The following is a 24,158-nucleotide window of genomic DNA, read 5'->3' as shown; positions in this document are numbered from 1 at the left end:
AAAAGAGTACCAGGAGGTAGGCAGCAGGCTAAAGGACTGGACAGGAAGGTGTTACAGGTGGAGAGAATATCCCAGTCAAAGGCGAGTATGTGGGAAATGTGTTCACTGGGGAAAGTGGTTGTAGAGTGGACTGAGTGTGTTTCTCTTGTTGCAGGGATTTGGAAAAAGTGGAGCGGCAGGCGGTGCCTCAGGCCAACCATACAGAGTCCTGTCGAGAGTGTGGCGATGTGGGACCTGGACACTCAAGGAGTTGTCCTCATTGCAGCCACGATGACTCTGTTGGCTTTCAGAGGCGGGAGCAGGAAGAACAGCAATACCATTCTCAGAGGGACCTGCTGGAGAGCAAGAGGGACAGGAGCAAGGCCAGGTCCCCATACTCACCCACGGAGGAGGATGCCTTGTTTGTGGATTTACCCAGTGGCCCAAGAGGCCAGCAGGCACAACCGCAGCACGCAGAGAAGAATGGCATGCTGCCCACCTCTTATGGCCCTGGAGAACAGAATGGTACTGGCGGGTACCCTCGGGCCTTTCCTCCCAGAGCCACCACAGAGAAGCACAGCCAGAGGAAGAGCGGCCTGGCCCAGATGGAGCAATGGGTGAAGAACCCAAAGGCGGATGGCAGGAGGTCAGTGTATGTACTTTGGAGCCTGCTGATGGTGCAGTAATAGTAGCTGTCATTTCCCAGCACTTACTGGGTGAATGGAGGCCTTGAACCCTTCACTTCTGTTATCTATGTGAATCTTCGGCACAGTCCTGAAGGAGGGATGAGATTTCTAACTTACAGACTGAAAAAGTGGGACTTGGAGAAGTGACAGAATCTGTCCCGAGCACACAGATCAGTTGCAGAGTAGGAGTTCAAACCGTTCTGTGAGCCACCAAAGCCTGTGGGAGATTACACAGAGGCATCTCTGTTCCTTTCAGAGGCTACTTTGAGACACTGAGTGTGGAATAGGGGCTGGTCTCCACTTATGCTACTGCTTCTTTGCAGCTGAGAATTCTTTGTAGGAACTATAGTAAACACAGGTCTAGTTTTGAATTCCAGGTGCATCTAGAAATGCTCACAGACTGCTGACATTAGGCTTCATTAAGTCCATTCCTTAAAGAAGTGGCTTTAACTATTTAGAAGGGATGTATCTCTAGCTATTTGCAAAACACTGCTTGTATTTTATTATAGTTTTAGATTAATTAGGTTTATGAAGATTTCAGGGTCGTGGCTGCCTTGTTGTCCCTAGAAGCCACCATGTTTTGTCTTCAGTATGAAGATACGGCGACTTGCTTACCATCCATAACCTTTTGAAACAAAACACTGACTAGAGAAGACCCCTGGGCACTCAGAAACCCTCTGGAGTTGGTATAGCTCTTGTGGGTGGACCAGAGCTCAGTTGAGAGTGCAGCAGGCCTGATACTTCCCTGTCTGAGGGCCAGACTCGGCCTGTGGCTCTGGAGGCAGCAGTTTTCCTCAAAGAATAGCCCAGGCCTTCTTTCAGATGTGTAGGCGTAGCGTGCACATGTGGGATGCTGTGATCCTTAATCTGGGCCAGCTGGATAGTCATGAGGATGGATAGTGGAGTAGTTATTATCAGAACCTCCTGAGCCACTGAGAGACATTGCTGAGTATTAAACAGAAGGGAAAGGGCTGGTGAGATGGCTCAGTGATCTAAAGCACCTACTTAGAACAAGCTCAGGAAAGCACAGGGACCGTGGTTCAATCCCCCAGCCCCACATGCCAGCCAGCCCCACCCCCTGATGGGCTGAGCTAGCCACACACACACACACACACACACACACACACACATAAAATTAAAAAAAAAAAAGGGAAAGCCTTTTGTGTGTTAGCTAAGCAGCCTTCCCCTGCCCAGCTAGGAATGACCAGGTATCGATGCTGTTTTCAACTTTGGTGTCTTATTGAAAACAGAAAGCTACTGTGACAAAACACAGAGGAGTAAAGTGGCTGTCTTTGGTGCTGAGCTAGGTCATTCCCAGGCAGGTGGCTGCAAAGATCCATTGCTGAGTGAGGTTGGATAGTTCACTATTGATATTGTAGTAGGTCCTTGAAATCCAAAGTAAGGCATTTGAATGTTATTTTAAAATACAATAAATCCCTGGTTCTGAAAAAAAAAAAAACAAAAACCAATAGGGGAAACTACTTGACTGTTTAAGCAAATAAGTGATGTAATAGGATTAATATTCATAGAGAAAGTAAGAACCTAGGGAGGAGGCTACCGTAGTAGTCCAGGCTGTAAAATAAACAGATTTGAGTTATTTTGGACTTTGAAGTAGTGGAGTTTGTCAGAGCTCTAGATATCAGAATGGAAGCAAGAGAAGAATAAGATGATCCCTAGTGTGTTGACCTGAGAAACTGGTAGCTGGTGGGATGGCAAAGGTTAAGGAAGGAACAGGCTTGGGGACAATCAGAATTTTTATTTTTACTAAGAAGATAACAATATACAATGTATTAATTACTGAAACTCTCCTACTAATCAGTTTTGAAACTGTCTCATTGCTTTTTGTTTCTCAATAAAATTATTTTTTAAAAAATGAAACCAAACCAATAAACAGAATACAATTTAAAAATGAAAAAAAAAAGTTTTATTTTTGGATGTTAAAGTCAGGAGGGCTAAGGTGGAGTACAAGGTAGTGTTGAGGTTTCACTTGGCTAAAGGTAAGTGTGATGCCTTGTATTAGCTCAGGTCAGAAATGAAAGCTTGGTAAGGAAGGGCTGGGGAGAAGGCTCAGTGAAATAAGCGCTTCCCTGGCAAGTGCAAGGGCCTGAGTCCAATCCCCGGTTCCGCCAAAAAAAAAAAGAAAAAGAAAGCTTGGTAAGGAATATGGTACGTGTCTGGGAGATGACCAAGTAGGTCATAGATTGTGGATACAGGTAGTAGAGATGTGGGAATGATGGCCCTGGAGTGGGTAACTATGCCCTGGCAATAGGTAATTGTCCAGGATAGAGTTCTTTGGGCCGTGGGCCTTAATCTTGGTTGTAGAACTTGATCATTAGAGACCCTGTTCCACTTTGGTTTAATTGGTCTGGGGTGAGGTCAAAGCATTATATTTCCTAAAAGTCACTTGGATAATCCCACCAGTTTGGAAATTTGCTTGGTTACACATTGGAATCACCAAGAGGGGTTTAGAAGCTTCTCAAGCCCAGAAATCTTCCCTTGATCTGGGTTGCAGGACTTTTAAAAAGTGAAATTTTTCCTTCTCTAGGGATTCTAAGGTGAGGGTAGAGTTGAAAATCCCTAACTCTGTAAATAATAACAGGGACCAGACAGAACTCTGGGAATCCCCAGTCCAAAGCCTAGGAAAAAAGCAAAGGCTCCTTAAAGGAAATGGCGGCGGGGGTGGGGGTGGGGGGATTGGAATGTTCTTTGGGACAGAAGTTTTTGTGTTTTGTTTTGTGTTTTTTGGTACCAGGAATCAAACTCAGAGCCTCACACTTGCCAGCCAGGTGTTGAGTTGCTGAGTTATATCCCTGGCCCTGGGGCAAAGTTCTGTTGGAAGAAACGTAATCAGCAGTGTAAGGTGCTGCGGATAAAGACTCCTCCGGAGTTTGGTGCCTTCTGAGGTGGGCACCACTGAAGAAAAGTTTGGTGCTTCAGACTTCCCTGACCTTTTGGTCCCAACAGAGGTCTTTTCCTCTGCTCAGCTTCTTGCTGGACTTGGATGAGCAGACCTATATGGACACCTTTAATAAAGCTAGAATTTCAGAGTGATGTCAAGCGACTTAGTCATGGGAAGAGAAGAATCTAGAGTGAGATGACATAGCCAGTGACAGGACTTTTAAAACAAGGCCAACTGATACAGAAGTTATTGGTTGGGAAGTGTCTCTACATGACCATTTGTAGCAACCCACACAACCTGTGTGATTCTGCTGTATTATTGGGGGTTGGGGAGAGTGCATCAGGGAGCTGAAGCATAAGAAGTCCAGAAGGAGGTGAGAGGTGGCTAGGGAGGGCCGTGGCTTTTCCGTAGAATGTGAGGTAGGAATTTGAGCCACTCTTAGTTGAAGACAGAGGAACGTCAGATCTGTAGGGAAAAACAGTTCATTGACTGTGTAGATCATTGGCATGAACTAGCGGAATTTCAGGCTAGTGGGGTAGGCAAATTTCTGTAGTCTAAAAAGTAAACGAAAGTGAAGAAATGAAGGCAGAACATAAAAGAAGTGCTGTCCATCTCTCAACACAGTGCTAGGTCTCTGATTTTTTACTATATTTTTGTTGTTGTTGTTTTGTTTTTGCGGTACCAGGGATTGATGTACTAGCTTCTTAAAAGCTCTGCATTTTATATTCCTAGATTCCTTAAAGATACATTGGTACTTTCAGTAAGTGATAAGTAGATCTGGCTGCATAATAAAGGAACTTCTTCAATATCCACTTGAAAGCATAGATGATAGGTCTCTGTTATGTGTATAATTAAGACTGCTAATCTCATTAGCAGTAGACTGAGCAGATAACAATATTGAAAGGAGGTATTTGGGCTGAAATACCCTGTATTCTCAGCTTTAGCTCACACAGGGAATTATTTGTAACTGTTCTTTCAGTGCTCAGAGATAAATATATTTCACATCATGACATACTCTTAGATTCTTATCACAGTCTAAAAGCTTGTTTTGAAATTCTGGCCTTCCCTCTCCGCGCCCCCCCCCCCCCGTAAATAAGGTGGGAGTGGAGCCTGAACAGGGTTACTCAAACAGAGTAACAGAGCAGAAAGAGACAGAGTGGGATGTAAGCCCTTGCATGATGGAAATTCAAGTTTATGCTGCATAAATAATTGGTTACAAAAATGATTGTATCCCCTGATATGACCATATTTATGCTATCTAAACTACAATATCCTTTTAGTGCCTTTTGAGACCTCTTTTTGGGTAATGCTGGAGTTTGGACCAGCAGTTGGATCTGCCATGGAACAGAGCTCCTCTGGGAGTTGTTCCTCAGGTCCCATGTCCCTACCTCTGTCATTGGTTACTTATTGTAGATTGTCTCCTGGGGCCAGAGCTCATCATTGTCCTGGGTCCTTAGGGTCACCCAAGTGTCAGACAGTGCAGAAGTGGAGGGTGCAGGCTAGAGGATGACCTCAGAGTGTCTGGGGGCAGTGTTTGGTGCAGAACTTTGTCCAGAATCCAGCATACAGGGAGGCATCCAGAGTGGGTTGCAGAGCCAGATGGAAGGGGCAGAGGGTAGGAGTGTGTGGGAAATGCTTTGCATTCTGTGCGTTTTGCTTCGTGCAGAATGAACAATGGTTAGTAAAATCCTGTGTTTCCTAGGGGAAGCTATGTCCTGACCTTTCCCCCTCCCGCCACCCCTACACGAGGGTTCAGGTGGTGGCAGCCTCCACCCCAGAGACACATTGCTGTTGGACTTTGGGAGATTGAAAGTAAGCTCTGACCATTTTGTATCTGTACACTCAAAATAGTTAGGATAGATATACAGCTGCATTCTCTTAATTCAATGAATAGAGAGATTTATTCTTTTTTTTTTTTTCAAAGTTTTATTGATAAACAGATAGAGAGATTTATTCTAATAGTGTTTGTGGACAGGATATGATATCTGCATCTTGTACAATGAATAACCACTAAGACAACAATATGCAATGTATTAATTATTGAAACTGTGTTAATAATTGCTTTTGAAACTGTCTTATTGCTGTTTGTCCTCAATAAAATTATTAAAAAAAAAAAGGAAGTAAGCTCTGCCACCTAGTGACAAGCAGACACACTTGGCATACAGGACAGGTCTGGGCTAAAGAGATCTTAAAATTTCCTCCTGCCCATGGAGAGCGGGTGTATTTTGAAAAACATTTACTTCTAATCCTCACAACAGTCTGTTAAGTGGTTATTTCCCCATTTTATAGGAAAGCAATTGAGACTGCAGACAGAAATGACACGTCTTGAGGTCTGACAGCTAGAAGTGATTAAATGGCTTGAATATAAGAGAGTATTTCTTCAGCTTTAGGGAGTGTCAGAATCATGTGCGAGGATTTTTAAAACATAGGTGATTGAGTTGAAGAATTTCTCATTCCTAGGTCTGTGATGGGGCTGAAAAATCTGCTATTAAAATATATTTTAATTGAAAATTATTATATGTACTTAAGGGGTAATTGTGAAGTTTTTGTTTTTTGTTTTTGTTTTTGTTTTTTTTTAATGTGTTTGGTTGTTATAGGGTCTCACTACACAGCTCAGGCTCATAGTGATCCTTCTGTTTTTCAACCTCCCTAGCACTGGGATTACAGGCATGTATCACTATGCCCAGACTCTGTAGCCTGCCCTGGAGGCAGGGCCGGCATGGCAAGTGGTGCCAGGGATTGAACTGCAGTCCCTGTGCTTGCCTAAGCAGGCACTTTAGTCCACTGAGCTATCTCACCGGCCCCCAAATGTGAAATTTTGATATATGTGTACACTGTGGAATGGTTAAATCAAGCTAATCAGTATTTACCACTTTGCCTACTTATTTTTTGTGGTAAGAATACTTAAAATATTTTTGAGCAATTTTGAAACATATACTATATTGTTGTTAACTATAATCAACATATTGTACAATGGAGCTCTAAAATTATTCTTTCTCGGCTGGCCACATAGCGCAGCAGATTAAAGTACCTGCGAGCAGGCTCAAGGGCCAGGAGTTCAATCCTGGGGCCAGCCATGGTGGCACACACCTGTAATCCCAGCACTTTGGAGGCTGTAAACAGGAGAATCACTACAAGTCTGATCTAGTAGTGAGATCCTGAACACCCTGTAGACCCTTCCTTAAAATACAGAAAAAAATAAAAAATAAAAATAAAATTATTCTATTTAACTGAAACTTCATACTCTTTGACGGTATCCCTCCCTTCTTGTCCCCCACCCTTTGGTAACCATTCATTGCTTGTATGAGCTGTAGTGAGGGCGTATAGTGTCTGTCTTTCCATACCTGCCCCATTTCACTCGGCTGCATTTTTAAGGTGGTAGGGAAACTGCTGGTTCATAAACCATATTGTGAGTAGCCTTGACATAGACAACGGCTGGCATGTGATGAGTGCTAAATAAAATTAGTTAGATACAACTGATAACAAGCAGTGTCAGGATTTGGACTCAGGCCTGTCTGACTTCATGGCCTATTCTCTTTATATCATACTGTCCCAGGTTATGCTTTTAAAGTTTATTAAGAAAACTTCATCCTTTGTCCCTTGCTGAATTTCTTAAATATTCAGAAAGTTAGCTGGTAGTGGTTTTGAAAGTCCTGTGCAGCTCTTGGAGTAAGTATTGAAGGGCTGGCTATGTGTGAGGACTTTCTCAGACCATGAACAATACCAGAGTGTGAGACACAGTTGTTGTCTCTCAGAAATTTTCAGCTTGGCTGGGGGAGAGATGTCTTGCAAGTATGAAAAGGTCACATCAGTACAGGACCTTGGGAAAGTGACAGTATAGTAACTATTAAACAGGAACACTGAGAGCTGTAGGAGAGGCATGGACTGCTGTCCTGGAAGAAGTCAGATTTGTATAACTAGAAGAGGGGAACCCTTACAGGACTGTGTGGCAAGAACCGTGTTCTGAGAATAGGGAGGGAGAGAAGGAATGCACACAGGTAGCGGACCTTCTGTGTCCATATCGAAGAGGCCTTTTCCCTTACTGGTGTCATTTACTACTCAGAGCAACTGCCAAGTATGATGGCACATGCCTATAATCACAGCACTCAGGAGGCTGAGGCTACATAGTGGGCTACAAAGTGAATTGAAGGTCAGGCTGAACTACATAGTGAGACCTTGCCCACCCTAGCCCAACCGTGTGAGGCAGGTAATACTACCTTACATCGTAGATGGGGAATGTGAGACTCAGAACAATCGGTAAGCCAGCAAGGGCCACATAGCTAGTGAATGATAGAGCTGGGATTCAAACCCAGGGCAGCTACTTCCTACCTTTGCTTTTTCACTGAGTAATGGAGAGGCTGAGCTGGACTTGATGAGGCTCACTCTCAGGAAGTACCCAGTGTGGGCATGCCTGTGAGGGGTGCCTCCTTTAGGGGTGGGCCTGGGGTGCTTGGTGTTCCCCAGCCTGGCTCCAGCCTGGTAGGAGGAACAGGGAGAAACTATAGGACTGCAAGGTGCTTTGAGGTTTGGTTCTAGAGCGCCACAAGTACTAGGCTAAGGATTTTAGATTTTACTTTACAGATGGCAGGGAAGTTTTGAAAACATGGTAGTGACTGGGTCAGAGGAGGAGGTAGAGTGTATGGTGGAAATGAGTGGTAGTGTCTCTGAGTTGTCTGGGAGAGGTAATTAACCAGTGTCTGCAATGGAGTAGTAGAAAAAGGAAAGGTCCAGTACCAACCATTTCCCTTAAAAATCTCCAGACCTTGGTACTAGGATCCCAGACAGAGAGAAAGTCTTGGTAACTGAGAGGATTTTGAGGCCTTTCCTAGACATATACAAATTATTAATACTGGCAAGAGGGGGAGAAGTAGAAAGCAGAAGCATTTCAATCCTGTTGTACTGGAATTGACAACTATGTCACCCCCATGTCAACCTGGTAGGGAGCTGAGAGAAAGCTGGTTCTGTAAAGAGAAGTGAGGAGGGCCCTGAGTGTCAGCTCATTTCAGGGTCTGACAAGAGAGGACTGCCCCACATGCTGGATCTGCTTAGCTGCATTCCTGTTCTTTCTCCTCAGCCTTCCTTCAGACCAGACACTTCCTCGGCAGGGTCCCAGCCAGCCCCTGTCCTTCACAGAAAACTACCAGACTCTTCCCAAGAGCACCCGGCACCCCTCAGGGGGTTCCTCGCCCCCTCCACGGAACCTGCCTAGCGACTACAAGTATGCACAAGACCGTGCCAGCCACCTGAAGATGTCAAGTGAGGAGCGCCGGGCACACCGAGATGGCACTGTGTGGCAGCTCTATGAGTGGCAGCAGCGCCAGCAGTTTCGGCATGGCAGCCCCACAGCACCCATCTGCGCCGGCTCCCCCGAGTTTGCTGACCAGGGCAGGAGCAGGAGCATGCTGGAGGTTCCCCGCTCCATCTCTGTACCTCCATCACCCTCAGACATCCCTCCCCCGGGGCCCTCGAGGGTCTTCCCACCCAGGCGACCGCACACACCAGCTGAGCGTGTCACTGTGAAACCACCAGAGCAGAGGCGGAGTGTGGACATCTCGCTAGGAGCCTCTCCCAGGAAATCACGGGGCCATGCCATCAAGGTAAGGCATGAGGACCTCATCCTGTATCAGGCCCAGTCTCAAGGTGCTGGGAGCCTTACCTGGTTTGAGCATAGATTGAGGCATTGGGGCTAAGTGATAGTGAACACCTTAAGTGCCTAAGTAGTTCTTGGGGTTTACTTTAATTTTGAGCACAACCCTGTGAGGTAGGTGCTGTGATCATAGACCATTTTACCAAGGCTTTGGGAGACAGAGTTACTTACATGAAGTCATACAACTAAACATTTGCTTCCTGGCAGCATCAAGGCAGGACAAGATGTCAGCGTTCAGTCAGTTCTGATATTTATAATAACTTAGGTCAAGTTTGACTCTCCCAGGGGTTTCCACAGTGTACTGTTTTGTCTCCAATGAAGAAACCATGAGTGCCCATCTCACAGGCTGTCTCAGGCTCAGATAAGGAAACTAGCAGAGAGCGCTACTTGGGGGTAAGTAACAGAGGCTTCTGTGCCTGGCCCTCAGTGCAACTTCTTGTCTCCCCAACTTTAGAACTCCTCACACATGGACCGACGCTCCATGCCCTCCATGGGTTACATGACCCACACTGTCAGTGCTCCCAGTTTACATGGAAAATCGGTAAGCAGCTCCATACTCCATTCAGGTGAATGTGATGTGGCCCACATTCCTGTCTCAAAGGGGTTTGCTTCCTGGTCCTGTAAAGATTGGGTAAAGAACTTGGGAAGTGTAGAGGAATGTTGGGCTCGTCTTCTCCTTTGAGTAGGATTTTGCTAGAAGCATTTTACACCTACTACTCTCTCCTATTAGCTCCTCTCTTTCTTTCTGCTCTTTGATAAGTTAACTCCACCTGTAAAGCTTAAGTAGGGTGTGGTTGCAGCTTTCCTGCAGCCAATTGTTACTAGTGCTTTTATTTGTGCTAATGACAGAATTAATGCAATCTTTGCATAGTGGTGTCACGTCAGTGCTGTCTTGGCACTGGGGCAGAGTGTAATTAAAGCGGTGCCCCTGTGGTGGCTAATTTCCGTCAATGTGTCTACACACCTGCAGCTGGAGGAGCTCTCACTGCTTCTCACCCGGTTGCGACTGCACCAGGCCAAGTTGGCCAGTGTGCGAAATTTTGCCGTGGGCCAGTTACTGCAACACCATCTGACCTTTCCTACCTGCCAGGTCAGCGCCCGTGGGCTGTCCCGGGACGGGGGAATGATGTGCTGGCCCATGTTCTCTTGTGCTGTGCTGGTCTGTCTTTGCTGTCTGGCTCGCCCTCACCCTTGCCTGTTTGCTTCTGGATGCTGTTGCCAGACACCGTGTGGGAGTCATAGAGCCCAGCCTGTTGGTCTGGGCAGGGGCAGCATGGGGTGGGAGAGCCCTGAACTGTAGCTTCTCTAGCCATATGTAGTGATTGCCAGCTGTATGAAGTGACTGGTGTGTGGTCACATCTAAAGGACTCTGCCAGCTATCAGCCTGTTGTCATGTTGGGTACTATGTGAGTTACTGAAAGATAACAGGTGGTCAGCCTGAAGGTGAGAATGTGGGGTACCTGCTCACTCCTGACAGTGCTGCTGCTTGCAGAGCTTTCATTTCTCCTCTCCTGTTGAGGCTTACGGTAGCAGGGAAAGATTAGGTAGGACACACAGGCACATGGTTCCACGGGGGGGTGGGACTTGCCTGGATTCCTTGCTAAAAGCATGCAGGGTAAAGCCATAATCCAGCTCCTGTTGAGCACAGTGCTCTAGACAGTTTCCAGGACATTGAACTCTGCAGCCAGGCTCTTTTAGCACTGGCCAGGGGCTGAGCTTCCAAACATGTAGAGCAGTTTAGCTCTTGTGAGTTAGTTGTCCTCAGGCAGGGATAGCATAAGTTTGGCCACACAAGGCTAGTAGGCAGGGGACAGACAGAATGCAAAGGTGATGTTACTGTCAACTTCCTTGTCCTGTTTTAGTGAGGAGTTCAGGAAAGTTATTCAGAAAAAATGAATGTAGGCAGGGCCCAGTGGCACATGCTATAGTCCCAGCAGCTCAAGGGGTGGAGGTAAGAGGATCATAAGTTCAGGGTGCTTCAAAATAAAAAATTAGGGGGCAAAAAAAAAAAAAGTAAAAAACAACTTAGGGGGCCTGCCATTAGCTTAGTTAAGCTAAATCAGTTTAAGTGCCTGCTCATGCAAATGCAGTCAGGTGCAGGATACCTTAGTTCGATCCCCACCTCCACCTGCCTTACCAGAGCTGCTCTTAAGGCAGTCTGAGCCAGGCCCCTCCCCCGCAAAAAAAAAAGTCCTTCTCAAAATAAAAACTAACCAGGACTGGGGATATATCTCAGTGCAAAGACCTGGGTTCAATCCTCAGTACCACCATCTACCCCCCCATAAAGAATGTAAAAGGGCATGTGCAAAACTGTAAACTGAGTATATTTGGGTAATTTTTAGATAACATTCTCCAGTTCTGTTTTTCTACTTCTGTGAAAAGTGAGGACTGGGCTGATTGGTGGAGTAGGGATGGATAAGGGGACAGTGTAGGGACAGAAATAAGATCTTGCAAGCCACAAACATCCCTTTCAAGGGGCTTTCTGCCTTCTCATGCTTAAAAAGCCCTGCATGAACTGCTTACCTGGCTTATGTACAATTATCAGAACTGTAGAGCAGGACTGCCTTTCCCAGCCCTGGCTTGCCCAACTAGGAGACCCTGTTAGTCTGCAGAGAACATGGCTCCTAGGTTGTTCTCAAGCGCTCACAGCTCTCTGCTTCTCTATTAGCATCTGTGATGTCCTGTGTAGAATAGCATAAGTTCTAGGGAATTGGTCCTTTCCTTCTTTTTACTGCCTCCACTAGTTAACCCTGCAGAAGTCAACAAACTGTCAGAGATTCCACAAGCAGATATGGTCTGACCCTGGAACTAGCTCTTGACATGGCCACATTAGCTTCATGCTGAGCAAAAAGAGTAGAACTTGTAACAGGTGGTACAAAGTCACATTGGGACCAGGATCACCTGAGTCGTCTCTCTGCCTCTTTCAGGCATCTCCTTGTTATCAGGGTTATCTTACTTCATGCATGTAAGTTGACCCTGTTCAAAGTTTCAATGACAAGAATTGGAGCCATGGTCCCTGATGGGACTCTAGTTTAGGTGCAATATGTGCTCTTGAAAGTAGACCTCGTCTTTCTGCCTTAAGAGCCCAGCTTTATCCTCAGCTGCACTGCTGGGACGGGAGCCTCCTCACCAGGCTGCCAGTTCTAAGACAAGCTGACTGTCCCCACAGTGACCCATGGTCTCTGCCTAGCCCAAAGGGTGCACTGAGCTGCAGCAAGCCATTCGTGCTTTCTCTGTGGCCCCAGATGTGTTGTTCTGCTGTGGTCTCTTGTCCCCAAAGCTGCTCAGTATAAATGATTTACTTCAAAACCCTGAATTATGGAAGGCCATGGTGATTATAACTGGTTCTCATTTTTCTATCTTTTCCTTTGAAGGCTGATGACACCTACCTTCAGCTGAAGAAAGACTTGGAATACCTGGATCTAAAGGTGAGTGTGCCAGGGTCCCCGCCTAGACTTCCTGAGAGTGAAATTGACCCCAAAGTCAAGGGCCACACAGTCTTATCAGATCTGGATCCCAAATGAAGACAACACTCTCAGTCAGAAGAGCTCCACTTCTCACACTCTCAAACTCTGGCTCTGTGCAGTTTCTTGTGAATTGTGAGGTCTCTGGCATATAGGACGAGGGCACAAGATTGTGATCTCTTCTTTCCTATGTTTAGAACTGAAAGTCCGTATAAAAATGAGCATTCACTTATTCAGAACCTCTGATGAGGCCAGAAGTGGCTTCTTTGGTTTGGTTGTGGGGGAGCCATGTCCACATAGAATTACCTAACTCTGAGGCTCTCAGGTAGCCCCCCCTCTGCATTTGGACATGAACACTGGGCCCCTGTAGGTAGTCAGACTCCAGCTCTGACTCAGCCTTCACAGCACTGAGGATCCAAGAAGGCTTCTGTGGAAGGGAAAGGCATTCTTCCCAGAAGAGAGAGAGCTGCTATTGTCCTTCCCACAGTGATCTGAAAGCTCCCACTGTGGGCAGCCCTCCTATGCCTGAGCTGGCACCATGAAACAGGCTGAAAGAATGTGACCTTTAATCATCCAAGGGTGGGTTAAGGGCCTGTAGGACATCTAGGCACCTGCCAGCAGGGCATTCCCTGAAGTCCTCAGTGTTCCAGACTGGAAATATTTTAGAACTTCATCCAGCCTGGCAGAGCTGGTATGAACATTAAACCCTAAGGCAGCAGCAGCTAAGAGGGGGTGGGCCTTCCCACAAGTAGGCAAAGTCAGGGCCTTTGATTAGAAGTCAACCCATTTTTATATATCTGTTGAGCACCTGCTGTATGCCTAGCTCTCCCAGCTCTGCAGAAGACGTGGGCGGATACAGGAGAAAAAATGAGGCTCTCTGGTCTCATGAAACATTCAAATGTCTAGGAGAAAGAAAAATTTCCCAAATAGCAGATTTATGTGCAATGACTATACAAAGATCTACTTAGCTTAGTCTCAGCTGAAGTAATGATAATCTCCATGGGCTACTAGGAAGGTGTTTGGAAGCAGGTGGCATATGCAGAGGTTTGATGAGCCAGTGGATTGGAAGGAGAACCAAAGGGTGATGGTGTGGTTAGGGCCAAGGAAGTGAGGTGGACACAGATCCTGAGGCTCCTCATTCTACCCTGGGCCTTAGAAAGAAGGTGTAGAACACAAAGTGATTAGAGGAGAAACTGAGGCACACACAGGCTAGCAGAACTAGGAGTCTCTGTGTGTCCTGTCTCCAATATCATATGCACTAGCCGTGGTATTATACTTCTGCTTTAATATTTAGCCTTTACAGTAGGTGATGGTGTCATCTTTTAACTGACTGAGGCTCAGAGAAGTAAATGACTTTCCTAAGGCCACACAAATAGTTATAAGAGGCGGGGGCAGCATTTGGGTGTAACTCTAATGCTGATGCTGATGCCTTTAATCACCTTTCTGCATGGCCTCTCTCATAGCAGTGACCCAAAGACTACCGCTTGAGAGCTGAGCTCAGGACATTAAGCTAAGAAATGTGTTTGATGGAATAGAGGCAGGCTGGGCCGGGGAGCTGGCTCAGTAGAATAAGCGCTTCCCTGGCAAGTGCAAGGCCCTGAGTTCAATCCCTGGGCTTGGGGTTAGGATTAGGGATAGCTCTCTAGGAGACATTTGTGATCAGAACACTTTCTAGTGATTCAAATTTCTAGACCTTATCATCTGTCATAACTGTGTTGGTACCAGAAATTTCCTGGTCTTATAGCTGCTGCTGTGGTTGCTAAGCTCTTCTCAGAGAACCTGACTCCCAAACGAATGGCTTTGGTGGCTGGGGAAGGCTTGACTCAACAGTAACACCTGTGAGAAAAGTTGCTGGGTTTTGTGCTGTGTGCCACTGAACTGATGTGGGTGCCAAAAAAGGCTGGGACCTCCTCCTCATCTTGCAGAGGGCTAAGGGGCTGCGTGCCTCTGCACAGACTCAGATGGAATATTGGGTTCCCAGATGCATGTGTCACTTCTAGATCCAGATGACGGAAGGGCTGAGTTGGGGGAGGGGAGAAGCCACACAGAACTGAGGCTGAGTGTGCTAAGTAGGATACTTTTGTTTGCAGGATGCAAAGCCCAGGTCAATCTACTAAATCAGAAAGGGCATGTACTCCTTTCCATAGCCAGGAACGGCATTCCAGGGGGTTAGCCCACACCGCCACTGTTCTGCCAGCCTTACCCTCTGCTGTAGAACCAGGGCTGCCTCCACCTGCACACCCAGGTCTCCCCCCACCCCACTTCTACACCTACCATCCTCACAAGTTCTCTAGTGAGAGAGCTTGTAGGCTTGAAAGGAGATAGCGGTGAGTAGAGGTACAGTGCAGAACTAGGGAAAGAGATAGGGATGACTCAGAAGAGGGTCAGAGACAGAATCTGTAGAGTTCTGGTATATGACTTTGTGTTTCTGTGGCCACAACGGAGAATTAAGGTAAGTGGATGACTGTTTGAAATAGACACGTTTCAGTATAATGGAAGACTTTTCTAAAACGGCTCCTTTAAATGGTAGTGAACTACGTTACCTGGATACAACTGAGGCTACATGAGACTGAATAGGATGAGTAATTACGTTAGGAAAACTCAAAAGTCCACTTGGTCTTTAGATTCTATGACATGTTGGACAAAGTGTCCCTGAGATGAGGGCTTCTGTGAACACAGTTAAATGAGCCCTGAGGACTACCCTGCTCATGGAAATAGAGAAACACCTCCCCTCTGGAACTAGCTTTTTTTGAGAGGACCTTTCTAGGACCTTGGGGGACAAGGTAAGGAGATAAGCCTCCCTGGAAAAGGAGTCTCCCTGCCTAGAATCTGACCTGCTCACCCCCTCACTCTATCATGTAGACTTAGGGCCTTCCATGTTCTTGTCCCGAAGGCCAAGAGCCCTTTGAGCTGCTGACATTCAGCCTCCACAGCTAGTTGGTGAGGTACTCTTCTTCCCACATGTGCAGGTGTTTCCTTCTCAAGTGCCACCTCCTGCTGTGAGTCTGAGGTGATCAAGGCACTCTCAGAAAATGCAACTAGGAGGAGCATTTACTTCTTGGGCATTTCATTTGGTGGTGCTAGGATGAAAAGAACTCCCCACTGGTCAAGATCTGCTCCTGACTGGCCCTGTGTTTGGGCATAACTAGTGTTCATTGATGCTATGTAATCCTTGAGCAACCTTGAACATAGAAATTATACCTGTCTCCCTAACCAGGAATGTTACTTGTCTGAGAGAAGTAACTTCTACAGAGTACGTGGCAGGGACTGAATTCACTCCTTTTTTTTAATATACCATATGCTTTGCCACCTCAGAGTTGTCTTAAATGGTGTTTCTGGCATGGAAATTCTGTTGTATGGGGCCGGTAAGGGACAGAAAGTGAAAGTGCGGATTGGTGGTGAGGTTGATGCTGCCTAGCACCACTCTAAACAAAGCTTTGATGACTGAGTGTGGGCAAGGAAGGCGCAGACTTGCCTGCAATAATGTTCTTCTGCTTGCTGTGGCAGCACTGGGGGTGGGGGGGGAAGTGGGCACTGAAATGGGTCTCCCATACAGGCAGCCTACACATGATCCCCTCACTGAGAGCTGAAGGTCCCCCAGTTTACAGAGGAGGGAACTAGAGTCCAGAAAGGTGCTGCAGCTGGGACCCCGCAGAATCACCAAGGTTCACTTTAATTGTGCTGTACACATCCTCCTTAAGGTTTCCCCTTTGCCACCTGCCCAAATCTGGCTGCTTCAAGTGTTGTTTAATGTCTCACCTGTTACGTTTTGTTGTATTTTGCCTTTTTGTTTGGAACAGATTAAAAATAATGAACCTTTGATCAACGTGCTTTACAAAGTGCTGAAGAAGTCAGCACTGGGCTGTCGGCCCAGGAGAAGCGTAAGATGATCTGATCTGTGTCTCCGAACGGGGCCATTCCATTGCTTCTGGCTCAGTGCCGGCTCCATCACTTGCTTAACCAGTTGCTCTCCTGATCGCCCCAGGCTTCCCGCAAGTCATTTCGGTTTATTTTCTTTAAAATTTAGCTCTCTTCAGCATTGTGGCTGATGCACCAGGCTGGGCCGCTCATCTGTGGTGTTCTGTGACTCCATTTTTTGTGCTACAAGTGGGTGGGGGGCTTGCCTGGCTTGCCACCTGCTCATGTTGTGTTTCCATTGTCACTTGTCTGCCTCCGTGGCCTGGGCACACCCAGACAGGGATGAACATGAGTTTCTTGGGAGGGAGCACCAGTTACTGGCCACCTAGAGGGAGGCCAAGTCAGATTACCTTGACCTGGGGCAGACTTTTGATATTAGGATAATAGCCCAGAGCTAGACTAGGACACCTGTTACTTCATGCCTCCTTTCACTGACACAAGCATTTAGGGACTGTAATGCAGCTGGCTTTTGCAGCATTCTAATGGAAGCAGCAGGTGGGGTGCATGTGTTTGTATCTAGCCATCCTGAGCCCCAAGACCATGTGTTGGGATGTGGTAAAGGCAGGAAAGATGCTCAGAGGGCCTTTGAGTCTCTTCTGAGACAGTTTCTTTCCAGTGGATAAATGCCCATGGACTTTCACTTTTTCCTCGAAACAAAGATGGTGGTGGCACTCATTGATTTCTTAAGTGAACTTAAACACTGCTATCACAAAGCACAAGTTTAAAAGGAAACTTAGCTAATCTGCTACTTACAGATATAACATTTCTTAGTAGCCTTTGTTCTCTGGAACAGAGCTAAATTTGGAAGTTTTAAACCCTCTGAGCTGTGTAAACAACTATCAGAAAACCCTGTTCTACAGCCTGTGGTCTTTGCGCCATAGGAATCAGAGCTGACCTTTGATTTTGATACATTCATGAACTCACTAAGCAAGCACTTTGCAAATATCTTCAATATGCTAGTTCTTGTCTGGACCTGGAGGACACAGAGAAATACATCCTAGTCTCTCTAGGCACCTTCGTTAGATTGCTTTCTAGTGGGTAGAGACATGAGCAAGCAGAAGCTTGGACTCTACTGCACTAAGCACCACAGCAGGCCGGGGAGATGGCTCAGTGGAATAAGTGCTTCCCTGGCAAGTGCAAGGGCCTGGGTTCAATCCCTGGTTCTGCCACAAAAAAAAAAAAAAAAAAAAAGAAGCACCACAGCAGTGACAGACCCAGGCTGTGGGAGGAGTACCCCGAAGAGCACCAGAGCCAGTCTGAGTGGGAAGAGAGAGCTAAGTACGTCACTTTTGTGGAGCTTTTGAGCACTTTGGATGCCTAATTCACAATACTTTCTAAGCAGCACACTAATAGGGGCCAAGAGGAATCCAGTTTCTTTAAAAAAGGCATGCTAATATCCCAAGAGGGGGGTTGGATATATGTTTAATATTCTAGGAAGGCAGTGAAGGGCATGCATTTAGAAAGCTTTTTATTAAGAGTTTAATTTAGAAAATACAGCTTTCTCAAAGTGCCCTTTTTATATAGAATATCTCATTTCTTTCTTGATGGTGCTAGATAGATGAGGCATTGCTCAGTTAGATTCTCTGCCTTGTTATTTAAGCATCAAATAAAATATATCCTCCATGAAAACCTTCAATCAAATAAGGGGAAGAGTTGTGCCTGGAGGAAAAAAAAAATCCTGAAGCATATCTCATTTTGAAAGTGTTTACCTAGGATATGAGCCGAGGATTGGTCCACTGGAGAAAACAGACAAACCCATTGTCCCCAGTTTATGACCTAGAGTGAAGACTTCTCCACTTTCACCTGCTAGTTCTCCTGGGTTTCCCTGAGTTTAAAGCTCACATCCTGCTGAAGAGTCCAGTTGTTTGTGTATCACCAGGATTAATTCTGTGCCCTCCTTTTCCCACTCCTCTCCTCCATCTCAGGATACTGCACTGTTTGTGGATTGTTGCAGGAGTCTGTTGTTCTACAGTTGTGTATATACATGTGTGTACATGATCTTCCAGTTTGAGAAACCAAATTTGGCTGGAGTTCTGCTCTTTCCAGGAACTTCCACTAACTTACACGTTTCCTTTTGACCTACATTCCTCTGCGTAAGCATTTGCTGAGTGGCTGTTATCGCTCCAGGCCTTATACTCAAGGCTGTGCCACGCTAAGTACACCAGTGGTCCCTGCTCTTCATTGTGTGACCAGAGAGATCCTGGAAATGTGGTTTGCTTCTGTAGGTCAGAATCACTCCACAGCCCAAAGCGTGAGGAAGTTATTTTCCTTTGACCTTGACCTTTGAATTTGCCGCTGCTGAATTTCAGGAAGGCTCATAGGACAGCTGGGCATGTGAATAGCTTGAGCTCCAAGGGGAATGGCCGCTACCATATTTTAACTCCTGGTCACACTCAAGACTTCCAGATGGTGTGGAGAGAAAGCAAAGGCCTTCTCTCCATAGCACACATACTGCCCGTCTCTTCTGTAGTTAGTCCTCTCCCTTTCCCCTAGTCATATCTGCAAATGGAAGTCAGGATGATATTCTTTTCTCTACATGAGGTGCATTAGACCTGAGTCTTCTGGCTTTGTCCTAACTGTGGGGATAAATCTGTGTAAAAGCCACCCCTGCACAGCTTTTGGCAAGGAGACTTGGGGGGAAAGGAAAGCAAGGAATGAAGAGTCAGATTCAGCTTCCTAGAATTCAGCGAGAGATGAGTAACATGCTACCCACTGTGAGTTGGCTTAAGGATGGGAAGTGTGAAATCCCATTGATCCCTGAGTTTGGGTGAATTTTGTGTTTCTTTGTAGTTTCCTTTCTTAAAAAGGTGAGGTAGATTATAACTTTAAAAAAATACAGTTTTGCCTTAATCAGGAATCAACAAGAACCTCAGCTGGGAATTATCTAACTTCCTTCTTCCCTTACTCAGGCCTTCTTCCCTAATAGTATTGGGTAAGAAATACTAGACTTATATGTGCGGATCAGGGCTGCTCAGAGACGTCCTTAAACTGAGGCTTGAGAATGCTCAGAGGATTTGCTTGCTCTCTTTGGCCTGCCTTCCCCAGGACCTGGGAAGGGGGTGAGAGACTTCTGTTTGTCCCTGTGTTTAGTAGAAAACTTACCAGTAGCAAATCTTCCAAGATTCATACTGACTCTACACTTGTTTTGAACAAATATATGCTTTAAAAATTGTTCTTATAACTTGAACATTTACATTTTCTTAAATTTGACAATTTGTAAGTGCTACTAGGATCACTAAAGATTTTAGTTTCTTTCTAAAATGAAATAGAGGTGTAGAAATAAAGCAGATACTGCTTTGAGTTTTTGTCCCTTTCATGCCTTGAGACTTCACACCCATCCAGCATAGGGGTAACTTTGCTTCCTGAGTTATGATTCCAAATGCCTCGAGTAAGTCTTCTTTACATTTTTCACCTCCCAGATGACAGGCCGGGACCATCTCAAGGATCGAAGCCTGAAGCCTGTGAAGATTGCTGAGAGTGACATTGATGTAAGTGAGCAGAGTGACTGACCCCACAGCTGCCTTGTGCCCCAGGCTGAGTGGGGCAGCTTCTGGCAGGGTTTGAATGGTCCTGTAGCCAGAGGCTTTCTGGTCCCACTCCCGAGACCATGCCCTATTGTCATCCTCCTGGGCCCTCCCAAACCTCTTCTTGCTTATAGGTCAAACTGAGCATCTTTTGTGAACAAGACAGAATCCTCCAGGACCTGGAAGATAAGATTCGAGCCCTGAAGGAAAACAAAGTAGGCATCAGTTTTGCAGCATTTTGGTTTGGGTGGAGGGACAGTTTGTGCCCTCTCTTTCCTAAGACATTGCTTAGGTTCTCCTGTTAGTATTGAACAATAGATGCTGGTTTGTCCATAGCAGTGCAGTTTGTTCAGAAGTTCTTCTTGGGGGTTTCTGAGCCTGAGGAACAAGTGGGGTATCACATATAGGGATGCCCTCGCCTGCTGGTTCCAATTCCTCCTCCTCCTCCATTTGCCCTAGTCTGCTGTGGCCTTGGGAGGGGAGCTCTGTACCCCTTGTGAGAAGTGCTTGGCACCTGAACCCCTGGGAAGAAATTGCCTTGTTAGGCTGTAGTCCTCACAAGAGAGACCCTCACTTCCTATATCTCCTTTCCTACCCTAGCTGGGCTGTGGAGGCAGCCAGTCTTGCTGGGAGGACAGGAATGGGCCTCGGGCCAGTACTGTTGGCTCTCTTAGACTCTTAAAGGGAGATTTTTTTTTTCTTTGTGCATTTTATTTTAATGCTGAAGGTTTACAACATAATGTTTTTTCCCAAAGAGCTTGCGAAGTTTTCCACCAACTCCTTGATTTAGCCTCATAGTGTATCCCATAAGGAGTTTGATGGCTTTACACTAGTTTATAGGTGAAGAAATGGAGGCACCTCACAGTTTAGGAGCCTTATCCCGTGGACAGAGTCACTGCTGGCGTCAGGGCCCTGCTCTTCAGCTCCCAGTGCAGCTCTGGCCCCTTCTGTGTGGGTTAGATCCAGAAGCTTGCTTTGATTCCAGGTGTGGTATGGGGAGGCCTTTGGGAGTATGCCCTATCCTGTTGTTTGTTGGCCCCTCCCTGGCATAGGATCAGCTGGAATCCGTGCTGGAGGTGTTACACAGACAGATGGAGCAGTATCGAGAGCAGCCGCAGCACCTGGAGAAGATTGCCTACCAGCAGAGGTTGCTGCAGGAGGACCTCGTGCACATCCGAGCTGAGCTCTCCAGAGAGTCCACTGTGCGTGTGGGCTGTGAAGGGCACATCTCTCCCTTGGGACAGGCTGGCCATGGGCTGCATTCTCATTTCCCCAGTAGTGGTAGTGGAGTTGGTGGCCAGGTACAAGTGTCTTAAAGTAGCAGAACCTCTCTAGCCTGCCTCCTGATAGCAGCTTGTTCAGGGGTGACATGTCTTTCTCAACCTGTGTTTTAGGCTACTTTCCATCAGTGATGCTTGGGCACTCATGGGACTATATTTCTCAGAGAAGCCCATAAGTTCTATTCTGATTTGTGTGCAGTTAATTTTAAGACACTAGGATTTCCACTTTTTCATAAGTTAGTCTCAAATGGTATGGGCTGTTTTGCTAGAGCAGGGATTTGAAGCATCCCTAGGTGGAAGAGGGGACAGTTCTGATCCCTGGAGCTAGATGCTAGTATCATTCTCTGCTTAGAAGGGTCAGATGCCACACTCCCTCATGTTTCTGTCTCTTCCCCATTAGGACTGCCTGAGGCTCACTGGGCCATCTTCCCTCTCTCCCCCTCTGGCTAGGTCTATAGAAGTCTCAAGACGGCTGGGGGTGGGGGTCAGGGAGGTGGGTTGGTGAGGTGGGACCAGCAGCTTTTCCTTGGCCAACAGGAGATGGAAAACTCCTGGAATGAGTATCTGAAGTTGGAGAGCGATGTGGAGCAGCTGAAGCAGACCCTACAGGAACAACACAGACGAGCCTTTTTTTTCCAGGTGACCAAGGGCTGTTCATCCTTCTGAGCTCTGGGTGCTTCTGAGGGCCTGGTGTGTGGAGGCTGAGAGAACTGCCCTAGTGCTTCTCTTCCTCAAACCTGTGAACTGGCCACCCTGAGCTCTCTTGGGTCTCCCTAGGTAGTGAGGAAAAGCCTCACTCAATGCTGTCCACCTTCCTGCTCTTTAAACACCTTAATCTTGTTTGGGGAAGGGGTTTCCGCTTGATCATGGGAAGAAGACCTCAGAGAGGAGAGGTGTGAGAGTGAAGTATGACTCCCTCTTGGGTTACTAGCTTCCTTTTTAGACAGGTAGCAGTGGAAGCCCTCCTTCTTCTTGTCTCTGATCCCTGGAGCTAGATGCTAGTACCATTCTCTGCTTAGAAGGGAGTGGGAATTCAGCCACTGAGCTGCCTCTGGGCTCCCGGCATTCATTTGCACTTCTAGGGGCCAGGCTGAAGGAGACCTGTTTCTGGGGCTCCTGCCCCACCTGAGAAAGGATGTCTTATAGCCCTGCCTCCCAGGCCACTGTGTGCATAGCAACCGGTATTCCCCACCGGCAAGGCAGTGAAAGGCCCGAGGGAATCTTCTTTCAGATCAGGTTCCCCAGTAGCCCCATGTTCCCCTACATTTTCATAATTTTAAAAATGGAAATAACCTGCTTTCCATCCCAGCTTCGGATGTGTGTCTCCTTTGTAGGCCCTGACAGAAAATCACTTTATTTGAATTAAGCATTCGTGGAGCCTTCTTGGGTATGAGGCAGCATGCTGCCCCAGTTTTGGTCCTGGGCATGCTAGTTGGTGAGTGGTGGTATCCTGGGCTCCTCATGCAGGTGACTTAATGAAGATGCAGACTCTGGACATTAGCTTCACCTTAGGAAAGTGAACGCGTTCTGGAGGGAGTTCAGGTTTGTGTGTCCTGAGGCTTTTCCAAGGACTCTGCTCTTTCTAAGATGGTTCCTAAAGAGCCTAGCCTAGGACCATGTGAAAGAGGCTCTTGCTTCTGGCTCAGGACCGACCTAGAGGTTCCCTAGAACTTGTCTGTGTCCTGCTGTTGTACTCCTCACTCCATAATTTCTCTTTATGAAAGCTAACATTTCCTTTGGTTTTTTGGGTTATTTTGTTTTGTATCCTCAGTACTAAGCATAATGGCTTAAAAATAATAGGCAAATATTGCTGACAAAGTCTTTTCCTGCAATTGTTTCTAGTTACTATTTTCTAGAACCATCTGACCTTTTATACCTATTGTCTTAGGCTTCCATGATCCACACGAAGGCCTGGAAGTGTGGCTTAATAGATAGAACGCTTGTCTAGCATGCATAAGACCCTGGGTTTCACTCCCAGGACTGAAGAAGACAGTAAGATCCACACTTAATTTTAGCAGTATTTTTTAAAAATTTTTTAAAAAAACATTTTGTGTGTGTGTGTGTGTGTGTGTGTGTGTGTGGCCAGCTCAGCCCACCAGGGGGCGCGGCTGGCTGGCATGTGGTGCTGGGGGATGGAACCTCGGTCCCTGTGCTTTGCCAAGCTTGTTCCAAGTAGGTGCTTTAGACCACTGAGCCATCTCTCCAGCCCCTAGCAGTATTTTTAATAGCTTTCCATGCTTTATTTTCTGTTGTTATACAAGTAATGTATATGAGATCCATCTATATTAAAAGGCCAAACGATGACCTGAGTGTAGTGATGCATGGTTGGGATCTCAGTTACCTGTCAGGCTGAAGCAGAAGGATTAAGGGCCAGCTTGGGAAACTTACTGAGACACTGTCTCAAAATAAAAATAAAAAGCTTGGGTCTAGCTCAATTGTAGAGGATTCTGGAGTTCAATTCAACCCCCAGTACCCCCCCCATGCACACGCGCACGCGCGCACACACACACACACACACACAGAGCCAAACAATGAAAAGCAAAAACAGATGGCACAGAAGCGCCTCTTCCAGCCCTCTCAGCCCCATTCCATCCCCTTGCCTGCATATACCCGTGCTATCCATTTGTGACGTTGCCTTCCTGTCCCTTTTCTGTGCATTCCAAACACATGCACCTGCATAGAATCATATCATTTGTTTGGGATTGGGAGCAGGTAAAAGGTTTATTTTTTTTTAAATGGTTAATGTTTATTTTATTTTTTT

At 46.5% G+C, this 24,158-nt stretch overlaps 1 protein-coding gene across 8 annotated transcripts in view; it reads left to right on the top strand.

The window, feature by feature from the left end:
* Plekha7 (pleckstrin homology domain containing A7) overlaps positions 1 to 24,158 on the top strand; it is a 230,731-nt gene that overhangs the window by 186,735 nt on the left and 19,838 nt on the right. For all 8 annotated transcript variants that reach the window (XM_004634911.3, XM_023719439.1, XM_023719437.1 and 5 more), the window contains 8 exons: positions 155 to 625; positions 8,639 to 9,161; positions 9,666 to 9,752; positions 12,586 to 12,639; positions 20,013 to 20,081; positions 20,252 to 20,332; positions 21,170 to 21,319; positions 21,935 to 22,036. In XM_004634911.3, the coding sequence (XP_004634968.3) occupies positions 155 to 625; positions 8,639 to 9,161; positions 9,666 to 9,752; positions 12,586 to 12,639; positions 20,013 to 20,081; positions 20,252 to 20,332; positions 21,170 to 21,319; positions 21,935 to 22,036 (1,537 nt within the window). The remainder of the gene's footprint in view (positions 1 to 154; positions 626 to 8,638; positions 9,162 to 9,665; positions 9,753 to 12,585; positions 12,640 to 20,012; positions 20,082 to 20,251; positions 20,333 to 21,169; positions 21,320 to 21,934; positions 22,037 to 24,158) is intronic.

The sequence above is a fragment of the Octodon degus genome, unplaced genomic scaffold, assembly GCF_000260255.1.
Source record: "Octodon degus isolate 3935 unplaced genomic scaffold, OctDeg1.0 scaffold00067, whole genome shotgun sequence".
Taxonomy (NCBI): domain Eukaryota; kingdom Metazoa; phylum Chordata; class Mammalia; order Rodentia; family Octodontidae; genus Octodon; species Octodon degus.
The sequence above is the reverse complement of the archived record's forward strand: the minus strand, read 5'-3'. Positions and strand labels throughout refer to the sequence as shown.